This window comes from Dendrobates tinctorius, unplaced genomic scaffold (genome assembly GCF_039654945.1).
Source record: "Dendrobates tinctorius isolate UK_male_01 unplaced genomic scaffold, ASM3965494v1 ptg000104l, whole genome shotgun sequence".
Classification (NCBI taxonomy): domain Eukaryota; kingdom Metazoa; phylum Chordata; class Amphibia; order Anura; family Dendrobatidae; genus Dendrobates; species Dendrobates tinctorius.
The window spans coordinates 3,637,861-3,662,795 of record NW_027361772.1 but is presented as its reverse complement, the minus strand read 5'-3'; the positions used below and the strand labels follow the sequence as shown (position 1 = coordinate 3,662,795).

Genomic DNA, 24,935 nt, shown 5'->3' with positions numbered 1-24,935 from the left:
CTGGGGGCTGATGTTAATATTCTGCGAAAGAGACAATATTCATGAAGGTTCCCGGGCTATTAATATCAGCTAACAGCTGTAAACTTTCCTGGTTAATTAAAAGGGGGAACCACCCCAAAAAATGACATGGGTTTCCCCTATTTGTTTGATAGCCAGGCAAAACTGTTATGTTAAGTTATGTTCTTCGAACAAGTCAGCGAACATTTACATGTTTGCCAAAATAACCGTCAAAAGGTTCGTTCACCTCTACTTCTGACACCCCTAAAGCAGAGAGGATAGAAGCCAGCATGAAGCACTAGAATGATATATGCGAGGAGCCACTGTTGTCACCTAGCCTTGTGGTTATCTTGTTTGCTTTAACATTTGAATGTATGGCTTATCTGGAAATTTGCTGTGTTTCTCCTACATGGTTGAATAATGAAGTAAAGACACTTTTGTCTTTTAGGTATGATAATAATATCAGCAAGTACCTCCAGTTAGAAATGTAGTATAGTTCTTATGATAAACTATGTTGCTTACGCCATGTGCAGGGCATTGCAGTAGCTTAGATATCCATGGTTAGGACCACTCAGATTGTGACCGTTAGTAAGCTAGTTGCTAGTGGTCATAACCACGGATACCTAAGCTACTGCAATGCCCTGCACAATGGGGTAAGCGACATAGTTTATCAGAAGAACTATACTACATTTCTAATTGAAGTTATATTTGTGAATATTATTATTATTATTATTATTATTATTATTTCTACTACATATTGGGATAGGATCTTGTAGAAGGGAATACCCCTTAAAACAACATCAATTTTCTGAGTTTATGTCTGAAAAATAATTTCCCATAAATTATGTTAGATCTTATGTTACTGTTACAATTCCAGACATTCAAATGGAAACCAAATGGACCCCGTTATAGTCCATGAGGTCCATCTGGTGAAGCAGATCTGTTTCTTGCAGGAATTTCTGTTTTTCTCTTTTTCTGTTCCTGCAACATAACAGAAAAAAGAGCTCTCAACTAAAGAGTGAACCCAACCTGAGACAAGATTCTGGGCCTGCAGGGAAGTTCATCCCTGAAATTCTTAGGCTTAATAGTGCAGATCTACAAGCTCTAACACTCTTACAATACAAAACAATTAACCGCTTCCCGACCCCCCACTGTAGATAAACGTTGGCGCTTGCTCGGCTTTGTGCAGCGCCGACGTTTATCTACTGTCGGCGGTTTTGTGCCCCCCGGGACCCCCACATACCTTATAACGCGGGGATCCCGGTGAACAATGCATGCTGGGACCCCCGACGTCATTGAGACCTGATTGGGAGCGATCGCTGGGAAAGCTGCTTGTTTCCCGGCGATCTCACTCATTGTAACGCGGCTTCTCCTCTGATCTCACACTGACAGATGATCAGAGGTGAAGCAGCGTTACTGTGTGACTAGATTGCTGCCTGGCACAGCTGATCGCTGCCTGGCACAGCTGTGCCAGGCAGCGATCTTGTCACACAGTAACGCTGCTTCTCCTCTGATCAACTGTCATTGTGAGATCAGAGGAGAAGTCACGTTATTATGTGCCAGGCAGCGATCTTGTCACATAGTAACGCTGCTTCACCTCTGATCATCTGTCAGTGTGATATCAGAGGAGAAGTGGCGTTACTATGAGTCAGATCGCAGGGCAGCAATCTTGTCACAAAAAGAAAAAAAAGCAGGTACACAGGTTAGGGCTAGGGTTAGGGTTAGGGCTGGGATTAAGGTTATGGGTGTGTTGGTGTTAGGTTTGTGGTTAGGGTTATGGTTAGGGCTGAGATTAGGGTTAGGGGTGTGTTGGGGTTAGGGTTGGAATTAGAATTGGGGGTTTCCACTGTTTAGGTACATCAGGGGCTCTGTAAACGCAACATGACGCCCGCAGACCATTCCATCAAAGTCTGCATTTCAGAACGTCACTACTTCCTTTCCGAGCCCCACCGTGTGCCCAAACAGTAGTTTTCTCCCACATATGGGGTACCAATGTACTCAGGACAAATTGGACAACAACTTTTGGGGTCCAATTTCTCCTGTTACCCTTAGGAAAATAAAAATTGGAGGCTAAAAGATCATTTTTGTGGAAAAAAAATGATTTTTTTTTTATTTTCACGGCTCTACATTATAAACTTTAGTGAAACACTTGGGGGTTCAAAGTGCTCACCACACATCTAGATAAGTCCCTTGGGGGGGTCTAATTTCCAAAATGCGGTCACTTGTGGGGGGTTTCCAATGTTTAGGTACATCAGGGGCTCTGCAAACGCGACATGACACCCGCAGACCATTCCATCAAAGTCTGCATTCCAGAACATCACTACTTCCCTTCCGAGCCCCACCGTGTGCCCAAACAGTAGTTTTCTTCCACATATGGGGTACCAGTGTACGCAGAACAAATTGGACAACAACTTTTGGGGTCCAATTTCTCCTGTTACCCTTGTGAAAATAAGAAATTGGGGGCTAAAAGATCATTTTATGGAAAAAAAATGATTTTTTATTTTCATGGCTCTACGTTATAAACTTCTGTGAAGCACTTGGGGGTTCAAAGTGTTCACAACACATCTAGATAAGTTCTTTAAGGGGTCTAGTTTCCAAAATGGGGTCAGTTGTGGGGGGTTTCCACTGTTTAGGTACATCAGGGGCTCTCCAAATGCGACATGGCATCCGATCTCAATTCCAGCCAATTCTGCATTGAAAAAGTCAAACAGCATTCCTTCCGTTCTGAGCTCTACCGTGTGCTCAAACAGTGGTTGAGCCCCACATACGGGGTATTAACGTATTCGGGAGAAATTGCACAAAAAATTTTGTGGTTCATTTTCTCTTTTTACACATGTGAAAATAAAAAAAAAAATGGTTTTGAAGTAAAATGTTTGTGAAAAAAAGTTAAATGTTTATTTTTTCCTTCCATATTCCATTCATTCATGTGAAGCACCTGAAGGGTTAATAAACTTCTTGAATGTGGTTTTGAGCACCTTGAGGGGAGCAGTTTTTAGAATGGTGTCACTTTTGGGTATTTTCTGTCATATTGACCCCCCAAACTCACTTCAAATGTGAGGTGGTCCCTAAAAAAAAATGGTGTTGCAAATTTTGTTGTAAAAATGAGAAATCGCTGGTCAACTTTTAACCCTTATAACTTACTAAAAAAAAAATTATGTTTCCAAAATTGTGCAGATGTAAAGTAGACATGTGGGAAATGTTATTTATTAACTATTTTGTGCGATATCACTCTCTGATTTAAGGGCATAAACATTAAAAGTTTGAAAATTGCAAAATTTTCTAAATTTTCGCCAAATTTTGATTTTTTTAACAAATAAGCGCAGATCATATCTAAAAATTTTTACCACCATCATGAAGTACAATATGTCATGAGAAAACAATGTCAGAATCAGTAGGATCCGTTGAAGCGTTCTAGAGTTATGACCTCATAAAGTGACACTGGTCAGAATTGAAAAAATTGGCCCGGTCACGAAGGCAAAAACAGGCTCGGGTGCGAAGGGGTTAATTGACTTTCAATGTGAACATACACTTGGTAGTATGTTCACACTGAACAGCTGGATGAGGAATAGAGCTGGAGTGACAGACGGTTCAGATCTACAAATAACTCTTCAAGATCATTTACATATCAATTCAAACTCTGATTTCTCAGTAGTGGATGAATGAACTGGGCCATGTAAATGTATTGCTGTGCTTGTCTTTGAAAGAGCTACATGCGCAAATAAACAGTTTGGGGTGTGAAATCCTGCTGACAGATTCCCTTTAAGGACTAGTCGATTTTTTTTGAAAATTTTTGTGCTTTCATTTTTTCTCTCCTCTTCTTCCAAGAGCTACATTTTTTTTAAATTTTTCTGTCAACTTATGTCCCCATATTTGAGACACTCCTATTGGCTGGGGCGAATGGATTCTAATTAAATATGTCTGCATTTTTTTAAACAAAGGTGAAACTCTCTGAATATTACAAGCCCTGGATGGACATAGCAGAATGTTTAGCTGAACTGATTGAAACAAAGAAACTCCGGGATGAAGTCAGCAAGGTGAGTGTGGTATTTCACGTTTTTTATGGATTAATGTTTAACAAATAACAACCATACTAAGTCAAGAACAAACCTAGAACAAATATAACACCCATATATACTATACAGTCATGGCTGAAAGTGTTGGCACCCTTGAAATTGTTCCAGGAACTGAAGTATTTCTTCCAGAAAATTATTGGAATTACACATGTGTTGTTATAAAGATATTTATTTCCTTTGTTTGTATTGGAACAACACAAAAAAACCCAGAGAAAAACAATTTTATTTCAAGCATTTGATGCTCGTTCAAACTCGCCTGTAGCAAGTAACAGGCGTGCGCAATATGAAAATCATACCTGAAACCAAATAAAAAGAGGAGCATTTGACTCAGTCTTTGTATTGTATGTCTCATTAAGCATGGAGAACAGAAAAAAGAGAAGATAACTGTCTGAAGACCTGGGAGCCAAATTGCTGAAAAATATCAACACTCTCAAGGTTACAAGTCCATCTTGATGTTTATTTGTCCATTGCCTAACATAATAAAGAAGTTTACAACCCATAGCACTGTAGCTAATCTCCCTGGACGTGAACAGTAGAGAAAATTGATGAATGGTTGCAGCACAGAATAGCCCAGATGGTGGATAAGCAGCCCCAATGAAATTCCAAAGAAATTCAAGTTGTTCTCCAGGCTCAGGGTGCATCAGTATCAGCACAAACTATCCGTTGACATTTGAATGAAATGAAACGCTATGGCAGGAGAACCATAAGGCCAAAATCCTTCTGAGAAGGGCCTTCTGATCTTCCTGTGGTCAGATGAGACCATGATAGAGCTTTTTGATAAAGAACAACATTCTATTGTTTTCCGAAAAATTTAATGAGGCCTACGAAGAAAAGAACCCAGCACCTACAGTCAAATATGGTGGAGATTTAAAGATATTTTGAGGTTGTTTTGCTGCTTCTGACACGGTGCCTTGAATGTGTGCAAGGCATCATGAAATCTGAAAATTACCAATGGATTTTGGGTCGCAATGTAGTGCCCAGTATTAACTGGGTTTGCGTCCTAGGACAATGACCCCAAACATACTTCAAGAAGCAAAAAATCCTAAATAAAATTCACTGCGCTTACTCTCTAAAAGTTACCATGAATATGTAGCAAGAAAAACATTGTGCCAAAAAGATGCTCTAGACAGACCATTCACTGCCACTGCCAGATAGCAATTAGTTAAATAGCAAACAGTAGCTGTGCCGCGAAAGCACTATAGAGATTAGCCTCACACCGCTAGCAGCAAAGAGTGGTAGGATGTGTCCTCCACTGATGAGGCTAGGAAATATGGTTGTTAGGTTCTGCTGATTTATCAATAAAGCGTCACAAAGGTGCTGTGTGGATTAACAACCTGCCACTGTTAGTAGACAGTGGCGGAGTGAGGCAGTTACTTGTTAAATTGTGTGGCACGATAGCCAAGTGGTCAATCAGAATGCCATATAGCGTGAGGACATAAGCTTCCAATGTGCCGCTGAGGGTTAACGTGCTGCTGGCACCTGAGGGGTGCAGGCGGGGAGCTTGGAAGAAGCAGAGGCTGACGGCGGACTCCGGCCGAAGTACCGCCGCCAACACACTGCAAAGCACAGAAGGCTGGGGGGCGTGACGTCACGTGACCAGCCGTTGTCCTGGACAGGTGGTGCTCAGGGTCAATCCGAACGACGCGTTTCGAGGGACACGGTCCCTCTTCATCAAGGTCTATCTAAAGCATCTTTTTGGCACAATGTTTTTCTTGCTACATATTCATGGTAATTTTTAGAGAGTAAGCGCAGTGAATTTTATTTTGGATTTTTTACTTGTAGTTTATTCAACAGGACTTGCACAGTGCCTGTCTTCTCCTGCAGCTTCTCCAATAGGTACATTCTTAGAACGAGCGCTAGTGTGTATAATTGTTTATACTTCAAAAAGCACCCAGAAGTGGATGGAATCAAAGCACTGGACAGTTCTGAAGTGGCCAGCAATAACTCCGGATCTAAATCCCATTGATCACCTGTGGAGAGATCTTACAATTGCTGTTGGGAGAAGACATGCTTCAAATATGAGAGACCTGGAGCAGTTTGCAAAAGAAGTGTGCTCCAAAATTCCAGCTGAGAGGAGTGAGAAACTTGTTGATGGTTATAGAAAGTTATTGATTGCTATTACCTATTCCAAAGGGTGTGCAACCAAATATTAAGTTGAGGGTGCCAACAATTTTGCCTGGACCTTTTTTAGGGTTTTTGTGTGAAATTATGTCCAATTTGCCTTTTTTTTTCTTTGTTTTTTTTGTGTTGTTCCAATGCACAGAAAGGAAATAAATGTGTATAAGAAAACATGTGGAATTGCAATAATTTTCTGGGAGAAATACTTAATTTTGTGGAATAATTTCAAGGGTGCCAACACTCTGGGCCATGACTGTATATATAAATTCCACATACGGATCTAACAAAGGTTGCCTTGACTCAGATAATTCAGCATTTTCATATCATGGCACAGACAAGGGTAATTCCACACCCATCTTGACACCGGTCAATGGCTTCTTCAGAGTTATGTTTTCTTGATGACTTTTAGTGAGATAACCTTCTTTGACAAGTTATACTTGTGTATATAAGGAATACTACGTAATCTAGACTGGAAGACACAGTTCAAAGAGGTTGACTTAGTACAACAAAACAAAAAATCTGTTCCATACTTATCAAAAATTACAACCCAAACTTTGGGACATTTAAAGGGATTGTCTGGCCTTAAAAATGTTTACCCTAAGCAATGATGACTTATAAAACAAACAAAAAACCTGAGCTATACTTACTGCTGCCATCCCTACTGTATCCAGTGGAGGTCGCGCTAATGGTCTGCACCATAATCATAAGCAATAACGCCACCTTTCCTCTTCTGTGAAAGGATTGAGACTTGTGGTTAGCTGCAGTGGTCAGATGATCAGAACAGCGAGTCATTGGATGTTCCATAGATGATATGCAGTTCGTCACGTGACTGCTGCAGCCAATCACAGGTGCAACCACTAAGGTAACTTGCGCTGGATCCACAGAGGTGAATACTTGACCACAAAGGTGACAGCAGGTCAATCCTTTTACAACCACTTTGAACCCCACCACAGGACATCAGGGAAAGGCCTAAATCAACTAGGAACAGAGCTGAAACACCCACTTTTACTAAGTCTAAAGGCCCCATCACACTAAACGATGCACCAGCGATCCCGACAAGGATACGACCTTGTCAGGATCGCTGGTGCATCACTACATGATTGCTGGTGACCTGTCAAACAGGCAGACTCACCAGCGATCAGGACCAGTGAGGACGCTGGTATCCAAGGAAAATATCGGGTAGCTAAGCAAGCGCGTCGCTGAGTTACCCACTGTGTACCTTAGATACCTGCGTGCTGGCGCTGGGAGCTGGTATCTAAGGTACACAGAGGGTAACTAAGAGCGCTTGTCACTTAGTTACCCGCTGTGTACCTTGGTTACCAGCTCCCTGCATGAGCACGCAGGTAACTAAGGTACACAGCGGGTTACTAACTGACGGCGCGCGCTTAGTTACCCCGATATTTACCTTAAATACCAGCTCCCAGCGTCTGCTTACAGCGCTGGGAGCTCCCTGATCGTTGCTCTCCCGCTGCCACACGCGATGCATGCTGGCCAGCGGGAGACCAACGATCAAAAAATGGCCCAGGACATTCGTGCACGATCAGCGATACCTGGCAGGGGGGCCGGTCGCTGATGTGTGCCACACACAGCGATATCGCTGGCGAGGTCGCTGATGCATCACAAAATCAGCGATCTCGCTAGCGATCTCGCTGTGTGTGACGGGGCCTTCAATCCCTTAGCGGAACAGTCTCCGCAAAATTGTAAGTATTGACCAGTATAGATCCAAAAGACAGGTAAGGTTGTAAAAAGTAATCACTGTAAAAAAAAAAATATTTTCTTCCATCACCAATACAGGGAAGACAAGAAACCTTTCGACCTTAAAATATACAGTGGGCACAGAAAGTATTCAGACCTGTTCCAATTTTTCACTCTTTGTTTCATTGCAGCCATTTGGTAAATTCAAGAAAGTTCATTTTTTTTCTAATTTTCTCATTTTTTTCTCATCTTGACTCAAAAAACCCCCGAAATGTAGACATTTTTGCAAATGTATTAAAAAACAAAATCTGAAATATCCCATGGTCATAAGTATTCAGACCCTTTGCTCAGTATTGAGTAGAAGCACCTTTTGAGCTAGTACAGCCATGAGTCGTCTTGGGAAAGATGCAACAAGTTTTTCACACCTGGATTTGGGGATCCTCTGCCATTCTTCCTTGCAGATCCTCTCCAGTTCCGTCAGGTTGGATGGTGAACGTTGGTGGACCGCCATTTTCAGGTCTCTCCAGAGATGCTCAATTGGGTTTAGGTCAGGGCTCTGGCTGGGCCAGTCAAGAATGATCACAGAGTTGTTCTGAAGCCACTCCTTTGTTATTTTAGCTATGTGCTTAGGGTCATTGTCTTGCTGGAAGGTGAACCTTCGGCCAAGTCTGAGGTCTAGAGCACTCTGGAAGAGGTTTTCATCCAGGATATCTCTGTACTTGGCCGCATTCATGCTTCCTTCAATTTCAACAAGTAGTCCTGTCCCTGCAGCTGAAAAACACCCCCCATAGCATGGTGCTGCCACCACCATGTTTCACTATTGGGACTGTATTGAGCAGGTGATGTTAGCGTTTCGCTAGGCAAGGCGGGCTTCCAGGAGTTGACCCTCTGGACCGTGGCACCGAGGGACCCCGGGCGAGCAACCTGGTGGGACCGACCCTTATACAGGGACCGTTAGGAGCAGGCTCAGGGTTCGAATGCCACGGCAGCCGATACCAAGAGGGGCGGCTCCGAATGGACTAGAGCAAGACAGAGGACCTGGTACCATGAGCACAGGGAAGGCGTAGGCCTCGGGTGGGGACTGGAGTAGGACAGCAAGAGACCAAGACACTGGCAGGCAGGACCGGAGTAGGACTGCAGGAATCAGGCACTGGCAGGCAGGACCGGAGTAGGACTGCAGGAATCAGGCACGGGTAGACAGGACCGGAGTAGGACTGCAGGAATCAGGCACGGGTAGACAGGACCGGAGTAGGACTGCAGGAGTCAGGCACGACTCGGGCAGGCAGGGCAGAGCAGGAACACACAGGACCGGAGTAGGACTGCAGAGGCAATACACGGGCAGGCAGGACGGAGCAGGAACACACATGACCGGAGTAGGACTGCAATAGAAGCACAGGAAGGTATGAGAACTGGCGCAGTGCACAGGGCAGGGGCACGGGGCCTAGCATGCGGGTAGCACAAACACGATCAGGCGCCTCCATTATGGGAGGGTGGCCTGAAATACCCGAGGACCGACCCCAATTGGTCCGGCGGTGCTACCGGGTCAGGGCACTGCCGGAGCATAAGAAGAGGCAGGGAGAGCCGGCCGCGTCCTATAGCACATGCACAAGGCCAGTAGTGACGTCACAGGCTGCGGGCCGGTCTGAGGAGGACGCCGATGATGACGGAGGGAGGAGAGAGGCTGCGGCGCTGGAAGGTGAGTATGAGGGCGCGCGACGGGGGCCGTGACCGGGACCGTGACAGGTGATGAGCAGTGCCTGGTTTTCTCCACACATACCGCTTAGAACTTTTTGATGAAAATTCTATCTTCGTCTAATCAGACCAGAGAATCTTGTTTCTCATAGTCTAGGAGACCTTCATGTGTTTTTTAGCAAACTTTATGCTGGCTTTCATATGTCTTAAGAGGAGAGGCTTCTGTTGGGCCACTCTGCCATAAAAGCCCGACTGGTGGAGGGCTGCAGTGATAGTTGACTTTGTGGAGCTATCTGCCATCTCCCTACTGCATCTGTGAAGCTCAGCCACAGGGATCTTGGTGTTCTTCTTTACCTCTCTCACCAAGACTCTTCTCCCACGATTGCTCAGTTTGGCTGGACAGCCAGGTCTAGGAAGACTTCTGGTGGTCCCAAACTTCTTCTATTTAAGGATTATGGAGGCCACTGTGCTCTTGGGTCGCCCCTCACACCCAGGGCAGCGGGGTACCGGGCCGGTGTCAGGGGGAATGTATCACAGCAGCAGTGACCCGGTCCGTGGCCCTGGGCGCCCAATATCAATGGCGGTGATGTTAATGGTGTTAAAGTTTATTTGAATAGTTTGTGACGCCACCCGTGGTGTTTGGCAAGGGAGATGGTAAGCCAACGCTGCATGCAGATCCGCTGGGACTGATGGTGTGGTGCAGCAAAGATGGTATAGCTCCCCACAGGTGGAGCTGTAGTCCCAGGGCAGTGTATTTGCAATGGATGAGGAGAGGCGCAGAATGGTATAGATGCTGGTACCCAGATGTAGCGGTGCTGAAGGCGTTAGCGGCGAATGAATGGAGGACCCCAGGGCTTGTAGTTTCAAAGCTTTGCTCACAGTTTGTGGTACCCACTGGTGCCTGCCTCCGTGCTGTGTACTCCGGGGTAGAGACTCAATCAACCTCCCGGGCAAGTCAGGGTTCTCCTCTCCAACACTCCGCCAACATGTGCCTTTCCTAAACGACTTCTCTATTGCGCCTTTTAGTGTGAAGAACTCCAGTACCGTAGTTCTCTGGAATTCCTCCTGTCAGATGTTCCTAGAACCTTACTTGTATGACAGACAGCTGTAGCCTCTATCGGGGACTCCCTTCTCCGAAGTCATGGGTCTCTATCCAGTTGCTGTTGTGTCCCAAGTCTTTGATGGGAGTAGTGCATTTACAGCCAACTACTCCACCGGTGTCTGCTGCAGAACCATAAGTGTCCATACAACCTCGGGGACCGGGCCCTGGCCTTACACTGAGAACCTATAGGCAGGGTTCCTCTTCCAACCCACAACTAGTCTCTGTTCTCTTACTCCTTCGTTCCACGCTGTTCCTTCTCTCTCTTATGGAAGCTTAGGTTGCAGGTCTACGTCTTTCTCCTTCTCTTCTCTTTCCCGTGCCAGCTGGATCAGATCACAGAGGCAGCTGCAGCACTCTTTCTAAACTGAACTCAAACTGAACTGAAAACTAACTTCAGAACTGAACTCCTCTCGCCTGACCTCCCGTCAGACTGACCTTCTGTCAACCTGCTCTCCTTCTCTGGGACTCACCCCAGACTGACCTGCAATTCTAAACTTTCCCTCTCTTTTATAATAACTCCACCCACCTCCCAGCACATCTCGTGTTACGAAGCAGGGTTCCACGAAGGGCGCTCTGCTACCCCCAGCCTGAAGCTGCTATGTGGACCTACTGAACTATCCTGTGTGTGGGATGCAGATGTTGGAGTGTGGAAAGGAGTTCCCAACTTACCTAGGAGGTGGGGCACTACACCGTAGGAGAAGGTGCAGTACCTCTGTGGCGACTGAGCCTCAGGGGCGACACACTCTTAGGAATCTTGAGTACTGCAGAAATTCTTCTGTAATCTTGGCCAGATCTGCGCCTTGCCACAATTCTGTCTCTGAGCTCCTTGGCCAGTTCTTTTGACCTCTTTATTCTCATTTGGTCTGACATGCACTGTGAGCTGTGAGGTCTTATATAGATAGACAGGTGTGTGCCTTTACAAATCAAGTCCTATCAGCTTAATTAAACACAGCTGGACTCCAATGAAGGAGTAGAACCATCTCAAGGAGCATCACAAGGAAATGGACAGCATGTGACTTAACCCCTTACCTACAATGGACGTAATATTCCGTCCATGTGACCCTGGACCCAATTACCATGGACGGAATATTACGTCCCAGCGATCAGCGGCGCCCACGTGGTGAGCGCCGCTGATCGCAGCCGGGTGTCAGCTGATTATCACAGCTGACACCCGGCACAATGTGTCAGGGGCGGTCACGGACCGCCCCCGACACGTTAACCCCTTGTACACCGCGATCAAACGCGATCGCGGTGTACCGGGGGTTAAAGGGAAGCATCGGCAGGGAGGGGGCTCCCTCTGTGCTTCCCTGAGCCCCTCACAGCAGCGCAATGTGCAGCGCTGCTGCGGGGGTCTCTTTCCCTACAGGCCCCCGGATCCAAGATGGCGACGGGGGCCTTCGGGGGCCTGTAGGGAGCTGACTTCCTCACTGCCTGCAAAGCGCAGGCATGAGGAAGTCTGCAGAACTGCCTGTGACAGATTGCTGATCTGTCACAGGACAGTGATGTCCCACCTGGGACAAGGTAATAAAGTAAGAAAAAAAAAAATAAGTGTTAAAAATAATTTTAAAAAAATCGCTAAATAAATTAGTAAAAAAGAAAAATATTCCCCAATAAATCCATTTAAAAAAAAAAAAAAACTATAAAAGTACACATATTTGGTATCGCCGCGTCCGTAGCGACCCGCCCTATAAAACTGTCCCATTAGTTAACCCCTTTAGCAAACCCCTTAAAAAATAAAAATAAAAAACGAAGCAAAAATAATGATTTATTATCATACCACCAAACAAAAAGTGCAATAACGCGCGATCAAAAAGACAAATATAAATATCCATGGTACCGCTGAAAACGTCATCTTGTCCCGCAAAAAACGAGCCACCATACAGCATCATCCGCAAAAAAATAAAAAAGTTATAGCTCGCAGAATAAAGCGATACAAAAATAATTATTTTTTATATAAAATTGTTTTCATGGCAAAAAACCGACAAAACATAAAAAAACGACCTAAATGAGGTATCGCTGTAACCGTACTGACCCGAAGAATAAAACCGCTTTATCAATTTTACCACACGCGGAATGGTGTAAACGCACCCCCCCAAAAGAAATTCATGAAACGCTGGTTTTTGTTCATTCTGCGTCCCAAAAATCGGAATAAAAAGCGATCAAAAAATGTCACGTGCCCGAAAATGGTACCAATGAAAACATCAACTCGTCCCGCAAAAAATAAGACCTGAGATGACTCGGTGGGTCAAAATACGGAAAAATTATAGCTCTCAATATGTGGTGATGCAAAAACTATTTTTACAATAAAAAGCGTCTTTTAGCGTGTGACAGCTGCCAAGCATAAAAACCGCCATAAATAGTAAATCAAACCCCCCGTTATCACCCCCTTAGTTAGGGAAAAATAATAAAACTAAAAGAAAATGTATTTATTTCCATTTTCCCATTAGGGTTAGGGTTAGGGCTAGGGTTAGGGCTAGGGCTAGGGTTAGGGCTCAGATTAGGGTTAGGGGTGTGTTGGGGTTAGGGTTGGAGTTATAATTGGGGCGTTTCCACTGTTTGGGCACATCAGGTCCTCTCCAAATGCAACATGGCGTCTGATCTCAATTCCAGCCAATTCTGCGTTGAAAAAGTCAAATGGTGCTCCTTCCCTTCCAAGCTCTGCCATGCGCCCAAACAGTGTTTTACCCCCACATATGGGGTATCAGCCTACTCAGGACAAATTACAAAACAACTTTTGGGGTCCAATTTCTCCTGTTACCCTTAGGAAAATAAAAAATTGGGGGCAAAAATATCATTTTTGCAGAAAAAAATGAATTTTTTTATTTTCACGCCCAGGCGTTATAAACTTCTGTGAAGCACTTGGGGGTTCAAAGTGCTCACCACACATCTAGATAAGTTCCGTGGGGGGTCTAGTTTCCAAAATGGTGTCACTTGTGGGGAGTTTCAATAGTTTAGGTACATCAGGGGCTCTCCAAACGCACATGACACCCGCAGACCAATCCATCAAACTCTGCATTCCAAAACGTCACTACTTCCTTTCCGAGCCCCGACGTGTGCCCATACAGTAGTTTTCTCCCACATATGAGGTATCAGCATACTTAGGACAAATTGGACAACAACTTTTGGGGTCCAATTTCTCCTGTTACCCTTGGGAAAATAAAAAAATGGGGACTAAAAGATGATGTTTGTTGAAAAAATACGATATTTTTATTTTCACGCCCGGTCGTTATAAACTTCTGTGAAGCACTGGGGGGTTCAAAGTGCTCACCACACATCTAGATAAGTTCATTAGGGGGTCTAGTTTCCAAAATGGGGTCATTTGTGAGGGGTTTCCAATGTTTAGGTACATCAGGGGCTCTCCAAAAGCAACATGACACCCGCAGACCATGCCATCAAAGTCTGCATTCCAAAAACGTCACTACTTCCCTTCCGAGCCCCGACGTGTGCCCATACAGTAGTTTTCTCCCACATATGAGGTATCAGCATACTCAGGACAAATTGGACAACAACTTTTGGGGTCCAATTTCTCCTGTTACCCTTGGGAAAATAAAAAAATTGGAGACTAATTGATCATGTTTGTGGAAAAAATACGATTTTTTTATTTTCATGCCTGGGCATTACAAACTTCTGTGAAGCCCTTGGGGGTTCAAAGTGCTCACCACACATCTAGATAAGTTCCTCAGGGGGTCTAGTTTCCAAAATGGGGTCATTTGTGGGGGGTTTCCACTGTTTAGGTACCTTAGGGGCTCTCCAAAGGCAACATGACACCCGCACACAATTCCATCAAAGTCTGCATTCCAAAACGTCACTACTTCCCTTCCGAGCCCCGACGTGTCCCCATACAGTAGTTTTCTCCCACATATGGGGTGTCAGCGTACTCAGGACAAATTGGACAACAACTTTTGGGGTCCAATTTCTCCTGTTACCCTTGGGAAAATAAAAAAATGGGGACTAAAAGATGATGTTTGTGAAAAAAATGCGATTTTTTTTATTTTCACGCCCGGGCGTTATAAACTTCTGTGAAGCACTGGGGGGTTCAAAGTGCTCACCACACATCTAGATAAGTTCCTTGGGGGGTCTAGTTTCCAAAATGGTGTCATTTGTGGGGGGTTTCTACTGTTTTGGTACATCAGGGGCTTTCCAAACGCGACATGGTGTCCGATCTCAATTCCAGCCAAAAACGTCAAATGGTGCTGCTTCCCTTCCGAGCTCTGCCATGCGCCCAAATAGTGGTTTACCCCCACATATGGGGTATCACCGCACTCAGGATAAATTGCACAATATCTTTTAGGGTCCTGTTACTCTTGGAAAAATAAGAATTGAGGGTGAAAAGATCATTTTTGTGGAAAAAATATGATTTTTTAATTGTACGGCTGTATGTTATAAACTTCTGTGAAGCCCTTGGGGGTTCAAAGTGCTCACCACACATCTAGATAAGTTCCTTGGGGGGTCTAGATTCCAAAATGGTGTAATTTGTGGGGGGTTTCCACTGTTTTGGTACATCAGGGTTTTTCCAATCGCGACATGGTGTTCGATCTCAATTCTAGCCAAAAACGTCAAATGGCGCTGCTTCCCTTCCGAGCTCTGCTATGCGCCCAAATAGTCATTTACACCCACAAATGGGGCATCAGCTTACTCAGGACAAATTGCACAATAACTTTTAGGGTCCTGTTACCCTTGGAAAAATAAAAATTGGGGGTGAAAAGATCATTTTTGTGGAAAAAATATGATTTTTTAATTGTACCGCTGTACGTTATAAACTTCGGTGAAGCCCTTGTGGGTTCAAAGTTCTCACCACATATCTAGATAAGTTCCTTGGGGGGTCTAGTTTCCAAAATGGGGTCACTTTGGGGGGTTTCCACTTTTCAGGTACATCAGGGGCTCTCCAAACGTGACATGGCGTCCGATCTGAATTCCAGCCAATTTTGCATTGAAAAAGTCAAACGGCGCTCCTTCCCTACTGAGGTCTCCCATGCGCCAAAACAGTGGTTCCCCCCCACATATCAGGTATCAGTGTACTCAGGACAAATTGCACATTAACTTTTGCAGTCCAATTTCTCCTGTTACCCTTGGTAAAATAAAGAAAATTGAACCTGAAGTATTTTTTTTGTGAAAAAAAGTTAAATGTTCATTTTTTTTGAAATATTCAAAAAATTCCTGTGACGAACCTAAAGGGTTAATAAACTTCTTGAATGTGGTTTTAAGCACCTTAAGGGGTGCAGTTTTTAGAATGGTGTCACTTTTGGGTATTTTCTATCATATAGACCCCTCAAAGTGGCTTCAAATGTGATGTGGTCCCTAAAAATAAAATGGTGTTGCAAAAATGAGAAATCGCTGGTCAATTTTTAACCCTTATAACTTCCTAACATAAAAAAATTTTGGTTCCAAAATTGTGCTGATGTAAAGTAAACATGTGGGAAATGTTATTTATTAAGATTTTTGTGTGCCGTATCGCTGTGATTTAAGGGCATAGAAATTCAAAGTTGGAAAATTGCGAAATTTTCAAAATTTTCGCCAAATTTCCATTTTTTTCACAAATAAACGCAAGTTATTTGAATGAAATTTTACCACTAACATGAAGTACAATATGTCACGAGAAAACAATGTCAGAATCACCGGGATCCATGGAAGCGTTTCAGAGTTATGACCTCATAAAGGGACAGTGGTCAGAATTGTAAAAATTGGCCCGGGAGTTAACGTGCAAACCACCCTTGGTAGTGAAGGGGTTAAATATTAGTGTGTACATTAGTGATAAAAAATGCACTTTTTTGAATTTACCAAATGGCTGCAATGAAATAAAGTGAAAAATTTTACTGGGTCTGAATACCTGAATACCACTGTAGATACAGTGCTGTGCAAATTAATTGGGACAAAGCACTTTTTTAAGTAAAATCGTAAGTTGGTTACCAGTCAGTGATTCAAACCAGTTTTAATGGCTTTGAACAGGTGTGAGTGCCTGTTCAAAGCAGTTAAAACTGGTTTGAATCACTGACTGGTAACCAACCTACAATTTTACTTAAAAAAATGCTTTGTCCCAATTAATTTGCACAGCACTGTAGGTCTTTTTCAGGTCAAGGCTTAAAAAGCCATTTCTATAGGGAAATTCTATGAGAAAACGTGATGCTACCTGGGAGGAAACTGAGGTCATCACTGGAGCTTCCAACATGATGATAATCCCAAGCATACCCCAATGTACATCATTCAACCCCTAATGTCCACCTGAAGAAGTCTTTAACCCCTTTCTGCCATTAGACTTAATTCCCATGGACGGAATAGTACGTCATACGCGATCAGCCATGCTCACGGGGGGAGCGCGGCTGATCGCGGCGGGGTGTCAGTTGATTCTCACAGCTCACACACGGCACTAAGTGCCAGGAGAGGTCATGGACCGCGCCTGGCACTTTAACCCCCGGAACACTGATTGCAGCGTTTCGGGAGCAGGCAGAGGGGCTGTCAGCTGTGACAGCCCCTTTGCCTTCAGATCGGAGACCCCGCGGCATGCCGCGGGGTCCCGATCGCTGACATGGAGACCCGATGTCGTCATGACGACATCCGGGTCTCCAGGCCTGAGAGACTTCCTGTCATGTGCAGTGATGACCAGGAAGTCTCTCAGGTCAGTGTATTGAAGCTGCAGCGCTGACAGCTTCTATAGCATGCAAATCTGCATGCTACACAAGCGATCAGTCTGCACAGAATAAGTGTCCCATAGTGTGACAAAGTGTACAAGCAAGAATTAAAATTTTTTTTAAATAATTGTAAAAATATTTAAAAAAAATAATAAAAAAATGAATATTTATTACAGCAATAAATAAACATTTGAATTAAAAAAAAATCTAAACAATAAAAGTACACATATTTAGTATCCCTGCATCTGTAACGACCCGACCTATAAAACTGTCCCACTAGTTAATCCCTTTAGTGAAAACCATAAAAAAAAGCCCAAAACAAAAGGCTTTATCGTCATACCACCAAACAAAAAGTGGAATAACACGCGATCAAAACAACAGATATGAATAAACGTGGTACCGCTGAAAACGTCATCTTGTCCCGCAAAAGACGAGCCGCCATACAGCTCCATCACCAGAAAAATAAAAAAGTTATAGCTCTCAGAATAAAGCGATGCAAAAATAATTATTTTTTATATAAAATAGTTTTTATTGTATAAAAGCGCCAAAACATAAAAACGATATAAATGAGGTATCGCTGTAACCGTACTGACCTAAACAATAAAACTGCTTTGTCAATTTTACTGCACGTGGAACGGTGTAAACTCCCCCCCCAAAAGAAATTCATGAATTGCTGGTTTTTGATCATTCTGCCTCCCAAAAATCGGAACAAAAAGTGATAAAAAAAAGTCTTGTGACCGAAAATGGTACCAATAAAAACGTCAACTCATCCCGCAAAAAATAAGACCTCACATGACTCGGTGGGTCAAAATATGGAAAAATTATAGCTCTCAAAATGTGGTGATACAAAAACAATGTTTTTGCAATAAAAAGTGTCTTTTAGTGTGTGACAGCCGCCAAACATAAAAACCCGCCATAAATAATAAATCAAACCCCCTGTTATCACTCCCTTAGTTAGGTAAAAAATAATTTATTTTTTTTTTAATTTATTTCCATTTTCCCATTAGGGTTAGGGGTGGGACTAAAGTTACGATTAGGCTTGGGATTAGGTTAGGGTTGGAATTAGGGTTAGGGTTGGGATTAGAGTTAGGGTTGGAGTTAGGGTTTGGATTGGGATTAGGGTTAGGGGTGTGTTGGGTTTAGGATTGGAGTTAGAATTGGAGGTTTTCACTGTTTGGGCACATCAGAGGCTCTCCAAACACGACATGTCGTCTGATCTCAATTCCAGCCAATTCTGCAGTGAAAAAGTCAAATGGTGCTCCTTCCCTTCCGAGCTCTGTCATGCGCCCAAACAGTGGTTTACCCCCACATATGGGGTATCAGCCTACTCAGGACAAATTGGACAACAACTTTTGGGGTCCATTTTCTCCTGTTACCCTTAAAAAAATAAAAAATTGTGGGCAAAATGATCATTTTTGTGAAAAAAATATGATTTTTTTTATTTTTACGGCTCTACATTATAAACTTCTGTGAAGCACTTGGGGGTTCAAAATGTTTACCACACATCTAGATAAGTTCCTTAGGGGGTATACTTTCCAAAATGGTGTCATTTGTGTTTTTTTTTTGCTGTGTAGGCACATCAGGTGCTCTCCAAAACCGACATGGCATCCGACCTCAATTCCAGCCAATTTTGCACTGAAAAGTCAAACGGCGCTCCTTCCCTTCCGATCTCTGCCATGCGCCCAAACAGTAGTTTACCTGCATATATGAGGTATCAGCGTACTCAGGACAAATTGTACAACAACTTTTGGGGTCCAATTTCTCCTGTTACCCTTGGTAAAATAAAACAAACTGGATCTGAAGTAAAAAAATTTTGTGAAAAAAAGTTAAATGTTCACTTTTTTTAAACATTCCAAAAATTCCTGTGAAGCACCTGAATGGTTAATAAAATGAGAAATCACTGGTCAACTTTTAACCCTTTTAACTTCCTAACAAAAAAAAAAAATTTGATTCCAAAATTGTGCTGATGTAAACGTGTGGGAAATGTTAAGTATTTTGTGTGCCAAATCTCTGTGATTTATAGGCATATTTCCAAATTTCACAAATAAACACAAGTCATATCAAAGAAATGTTACCACTAACATGAAGTACAATATGTCACAAGAAAACATTGTCAGAATCACCGGGATCCATGGAAGCGTTCCAGAGTTATAACCTCATAAAGGGACAGTGGTCAGAATTGTAAAAATTGGCCTGTCATTAACATGCAAACCACCCTCGGGGGTAAAGGGGTTAAAGAGTCTAGAGTGATGGTCAAATTCGCGCTTCATAGTTGTCGTCACTGTTCCCGATGCAGACCCTTTGGATAGGCAATAACCTTTAATATTTTGAGTAACAATTTAAAAAGAAATTGAAGACTCATTGGAGGTAGACTTGAAAAACTTTTTTAGTGTAGAGTTTCGAAATCCACAAATAAATAGACCAAATGTAGATGTACAGTACTTTCACCACCAGAGGGCAGGAGCACATTACAAGCTCTCACTGTTCCTCTAATTATCATGGGGATATAAGGACTGGACACATTTCACTGCTCGGTGATTACCGCGCTCTGTGTTGCTCTATCTTGTATCAGTCAGTTATTGCTGCTTTTCATTATACAAACCAACATTTTGTCTTTTTCTCTAGATGCCAGAACTTGGCATACAGCACCTCAAGGGGCACAGACACTTCCGCTTGGCCCGTGTGATCCTCAGTCATATAGTCATGGGTTATGTATGGCAGAACGGAGAGACTGGGGGAGTTAAGGTGAGAAGATCTCCCATTTAATGGCCTGAAAATTGAAGTTTTGTTGAAGCACAACGTTCTGACATTTATGGTATGACCGGTCAATGTGCCATAAATGCTCCAGATGAGAATTTCATTTCCAGGCAGACTTTGTTCTCATATATTGCCAGTCACATTGTGTTTGGTCCTGTTGTCCTTTTCTTTAAGAACTGGGTGAAACAAGCCTTTTGGGCGTTACATATTATCCCACCATTTTTTTTTTTAAATTAGATAAGCAGTTCCAGGGATACATCAGTGGCGTAACTAGCGACCAATAGGCCCCTATGCAAAATTTGGACCTTGGCCCCCCACCTGCATGTTCATCAGATGTATGGGCCCTTATAGCGTTCCAGATCCTGTGAAAACATACATGTTCGCCCCCCCATGTAACAATGCCCCCTTCCTGTAATAATGTCCCTAATCCATGCCCCTTCCTGTTATAATGTCCCCCATCCTGTGTCCTTTTCCTGTAATAATCACCCCCATCCTGTGCCCTTTTCCTGTAATAATGTCCCCCATCCTGTGCCCTTTTCCTGTAATAATGTCCCCCATCCAGGCTCCTTCCTGTAATAATGTCCCCATCCTGTGCCCTTTTTCTGTAATAATGTCCCCCATTCAGGCTCCTTTCTGTAATAATGTCCTACATCCTGTGCCCCTTCCTGTAATAATGTCCCCCATCCTGTGCCCTTTTTCTGTAATAATATCCCCCATCCAGGCTCCTTTCTGTAATAATGTCCTACATCCTGTGCCCTTTTCCTGTAATAATGTCCCCCATTCAGGCTCCTTTCTGTAATAATGTCCCCCATCCAGGCTCCTTCCTGTAATAATGTCCCCCATCCTGTGCACTTTTTCTGTAATAATGTCCCCCATCCAGGCTCCTTTCTGTAATAATGTCCTACATCCTGTGCCCCTTCCTGTAATAATGTCCCCCATCCTGTGCCCTTTTTCTGTAATAATATCCCCCATCCAGGCTCCTTTCTGTAATAATGTCCCCCATCCTGTGCCCCTTCCTGTAATAATGTCCCCCATCCTGTGCCCTTTTCCTGTATAATGTCCCCCATTCAGGCTCCTTTCTGTAATAATGTCCTATATCCTGTGCCCCTTCCTGTAATAATGTCCCCCATCCTGTGCCCTTTTTCTGTAATAACATCCCCCATCCAGGCTCCTTTCTGTAATAATGTCCTACATCCTGTGCCCCTTCCTGTAATAATGTCCCCCATCCTGTGCCCTTTTTCTGTAATAATATCCCCCATCCAGGCTCCTTTCTGTAATAATGTCCTACATCCTGTGCCCCTTCCTGTAATAATGTCCCCCATCCTGTGCCCTTTTCCTGTAATAATGTCCCCCATTCAGGCTCCTTTCTGTAATAATGTCCTACATCCTGGCCCTTCTTTGTAATAATGTCCCCCATTCTGGGACCCTTCCAGGTATAATGTCCCCCATCCTGGTACAATGTCCCCATCCAGGTATAATGTCCATTTTAATGGGCTTCCCACTGTAATAATGTCCCCCATCATGGTACCCTTCCAGGTATTATGTCCCCCATCCTGGTACAATGTCCCCATCCAGTTATAATGTTCCTCTCATAGCCTTCTTCCTGTAATAATGTCCCTGTTCTACCGCTCTTCTTCAACAAATCTAAAAAAAAAAAAATGTAAACGATTCTACTCATCTTCCTCTGCTCCCACAACACGCGGCATCCTCTTCCACAGCCAGCACAGAAGCCGACAGCTGACTTCAGCGTGTAAGTGATAGGCAGCGCATGACATCCCTACCTTGAGCGGCCTGTCACTTGCATGCCGACGTCGGCTGCCGGCTTCAGGTTGTCCGAGAGCTTGTATAGCAGTGCAACGACCCGGCGGGTCTCTGCGCCACAGTACATTTCAGCTGAATTTGCGTCCTCGGATGGCCATCCAGCTGATATCGCTGCTCGTGTCATCGGGCCCCCCTCCCACACATTACACCCCTGCCTGTCAGCTTCCTTATCAAACAACAAAGCAAGGCTTCGCTTTATCCTTGGCAAAGATTTGTTTCATTAGAAGGAATTTCAGAAAAAAACGTGCCGAATTGTCAGAGCCAAAGTGACTTGTGTTTGGTCAGGTATGGGAAAAATTGTGTATGGCTACTGTAAAGGGAGGCCGGTAGGAGAGACCAAGTGGCTGTGCAAGTACAATTACAATGTCTATATAGTCATTCCTACGGTATTAGTCACAGGCAAGTCACCTCTGTGACGCTGTACAAAACCTTTATCTCCTGGAGTTACATGAGGAGCGGCCATTATCCACACATAGATTGAGCAGGAGTAACCAATGGACTCTAGTACGAGATTGTCGTTCTGTAACTTTACTCCATAGCGAGCGCTCATATAAAAGTTATAGCCAATCTCGGATTGTTAAAGGTTATTGTTGCGTCTAGGAAACCAAATGAAAGGGAACTTGTCATCTGATTCATGCTGCTCCTACTGTGTGAACACATGCCTCTTCGTCAAGCATCAATAACACCTCTCTTGTGGAAACGGGGCCCTAGTGTGAACATACCCCAACACTGCCACAGGCCCTGCGTCTTATGGCCCTTTCACACAGGATTTTCTCTTATGTTTAGCAGCTCCGTCGGGGCTTACGTCACTATGTCGGGGTACTGTCGTACAACGTTTTCGCCCGTGTCTAGTGGAGGTAGACAGAAAGATGTAATCTACTGACTCTTGCTGTGCATCGCCAATTGGCCGAAAATGATGCACGAGAGAGCAAATGGTGACTCCATCTGAAATGTTATAGTCGATGGCCCCATACGCCCAAATTCCATTTTGCGCGGGAAAGATGGGAGGGGTTTTGGACGTAAGCCTCGATGTGGCCACAAAACGTAGGAATTAATGCAATGTGAAAGGGATCCTAAGGCCAAAAAAAGGAAAGTGTTAAAATAACATACTTGGTGGAACATAAAGATGTAGTAGAGCAAAGTTTGTCATATTGGGACTACATTGGATGATACCAGTGCTTTACTACTTGACCAGCTTGGTGTAACTGGAACAGACTATACATTAATGACATTTTACACAATATTCTACAAAACTTTTATATGACAACCTTACCAATTTTTCATGCGACTCAGGTGCTGCCTCGTAACTTGGCCGTGCCATATCATCAAGTGTCCCAGACCCTTGGGCTTCCGCTGATCATGGTCCATGCAGACTTTGTTTTGGCTAACTGGAAACGGAAGGATCCCGCGGGGTAAGTGAAACTCTGGATTTAGTGTCTATATGGACAGGACTGTTGCGGATTTCAGCTTTCAGCAGAATCATTCAATGCTTAGAGTCAGACTATGTGGGAGAATTAACTGTTTCATTTGGGATACACAGTAACCAGTATCTGCATCATCATCAGACTGCATTTTGGAGTTGGCAGACTCCCTTCAACCATCTCTATTAACACATCGCCATCTGTCTATGCAGCACAGTCCCTCAAGCATAAGTCTGCAGCTGTTGTTTACTCCAATAATAACATGGGCTCGGCATTCACGGAAGGGGTTAATAGTAATAAAATGTGTCCTGAACCCTGTGCCTGGCGCTATGAATAGAGAAGATATATTCTATTGTTATATCGCAAACAATACATTTTGGGTAGATGGAAATCTCTATACGGACTGGGATAGCCTTTGGCAACCTTCTCTCTGTACTAATTGTTTGTTTCCTTCCTTTCTCGGCTCCCGGGGATTCTTGCTCAGACCTCTGACAATAGAGTAAGTGAAACTCCATAACTTTTAGTGTTCTCTTTGATGTTAATTAGGGGGTGCCGGGCCACACACTGGGGTACGCACGGAAAGGAATGCTGATAGAAACTGTGTAATGATAAGTTGTAAGCTATGTGGATGGACTGATTATTAAGGGTGCATCGTGGGAGGAGCGCTGCTCTGCAGGACAATGCAATTATATGGGCTCAAGAGTTTGATTTGCAAAGGGCGCCGCTCATCTGAAGAGCACTTGTAGTTCTCATCGGCAATGTTAGGTGCTGGTCTCAGACAGGGCACTATGTACATGTCTCCGGTACATATACTATAGGAGTCAATATGAGCGGGACCCCTCCATAACTCACTAGACCACCTGTAATCAGTCAGTGCTTGAGAAAAACAGGGTGATAACATGTAACAAAAGCTGTCACCCTACATAATGTGAGCCCAGCGCGTGGCATGTGCGCGTCCAACTATTTTTTGAATAAAAAACAAACAGAATTGTGAATACAGCTCTGGAGTATAATATAGACTGTGACTTGGAATCAGTACAAGAAGAATTCATGTAATTCTGTATTTAATTTCTAATTTACTTAGATAAGAGGTTACACTGTATGGAGAAAAGTATTGGGACTCACAAATTAATCATAAAAGAGGAGCACTGACCCCGATGTATAACGTCCGGCCCCCTGCCATGACGTCTGCCTCTACTAACATGTGACAGAATGGGTGGTGCAGAGCTCCCCGATACCAGAATGGTCCTGTAATAGGGGGTCACCGGGGTTACAAGTTAGATCATGACATTTCTCTCTCCTAAATCATCTCATTTCCCTGCATGAGTCATCACCCTCTTCACTTTCTTACCCACCTGCTCCCTCCTCCCCACCTGCGGGGACTTTTACAGTGATTTATGACTTGTACAGGGAAAATTCACCTCCTGTTTCTACATAGAGCTTAGAAGGATTCATCTCGTCAGTTTTTAATCACGGATGTCATAGATGTAATGGAAAAGAGAACAATGAATTGGGTAGAAAGGCAAAAAAAAGCAATTGTAAGAACACAGTGATCTAATACGATGACTGCAATATATTAAGAGGATAATATACACACTCACTGATTCCAGAATTGTAGACACCTTTGATGCTA

The 24,935-nt window shown here is 43.7% G+C and overlaps 1 protein-coding gene across 1 annotated transcript in view; it reads left to right on the top strand.

The window, feature by feature from the left end:
* IDO2 (indoleamine 2,3-dioxygenase 2) overlaps positions 1–24,935 on the top strand; it is an 82,830-nt gene that overhangs the window by 17,419 nt on the left and 40,476 nt on the right. The window contains exons 2-5 of the mRNA XM_073588605.1: positions 3,936–4,031; positions 19,929–20,048; positions 23,175–23,293; positions 23,787–23,801. Of these exons, the coding sequence (XP_073444706.1) occupies positions 3,936–4,031; positions 19,929–20,048; positions 23,175–23,293; positions 23,787–23,801 (350 nt within the window). The remainder of the gene's footprint in view (positions 1–3,935; positions 4,032–19,928; positions 20,049–23,174; positions 23,294–23,786; positions 23,802–24,935) is intronic.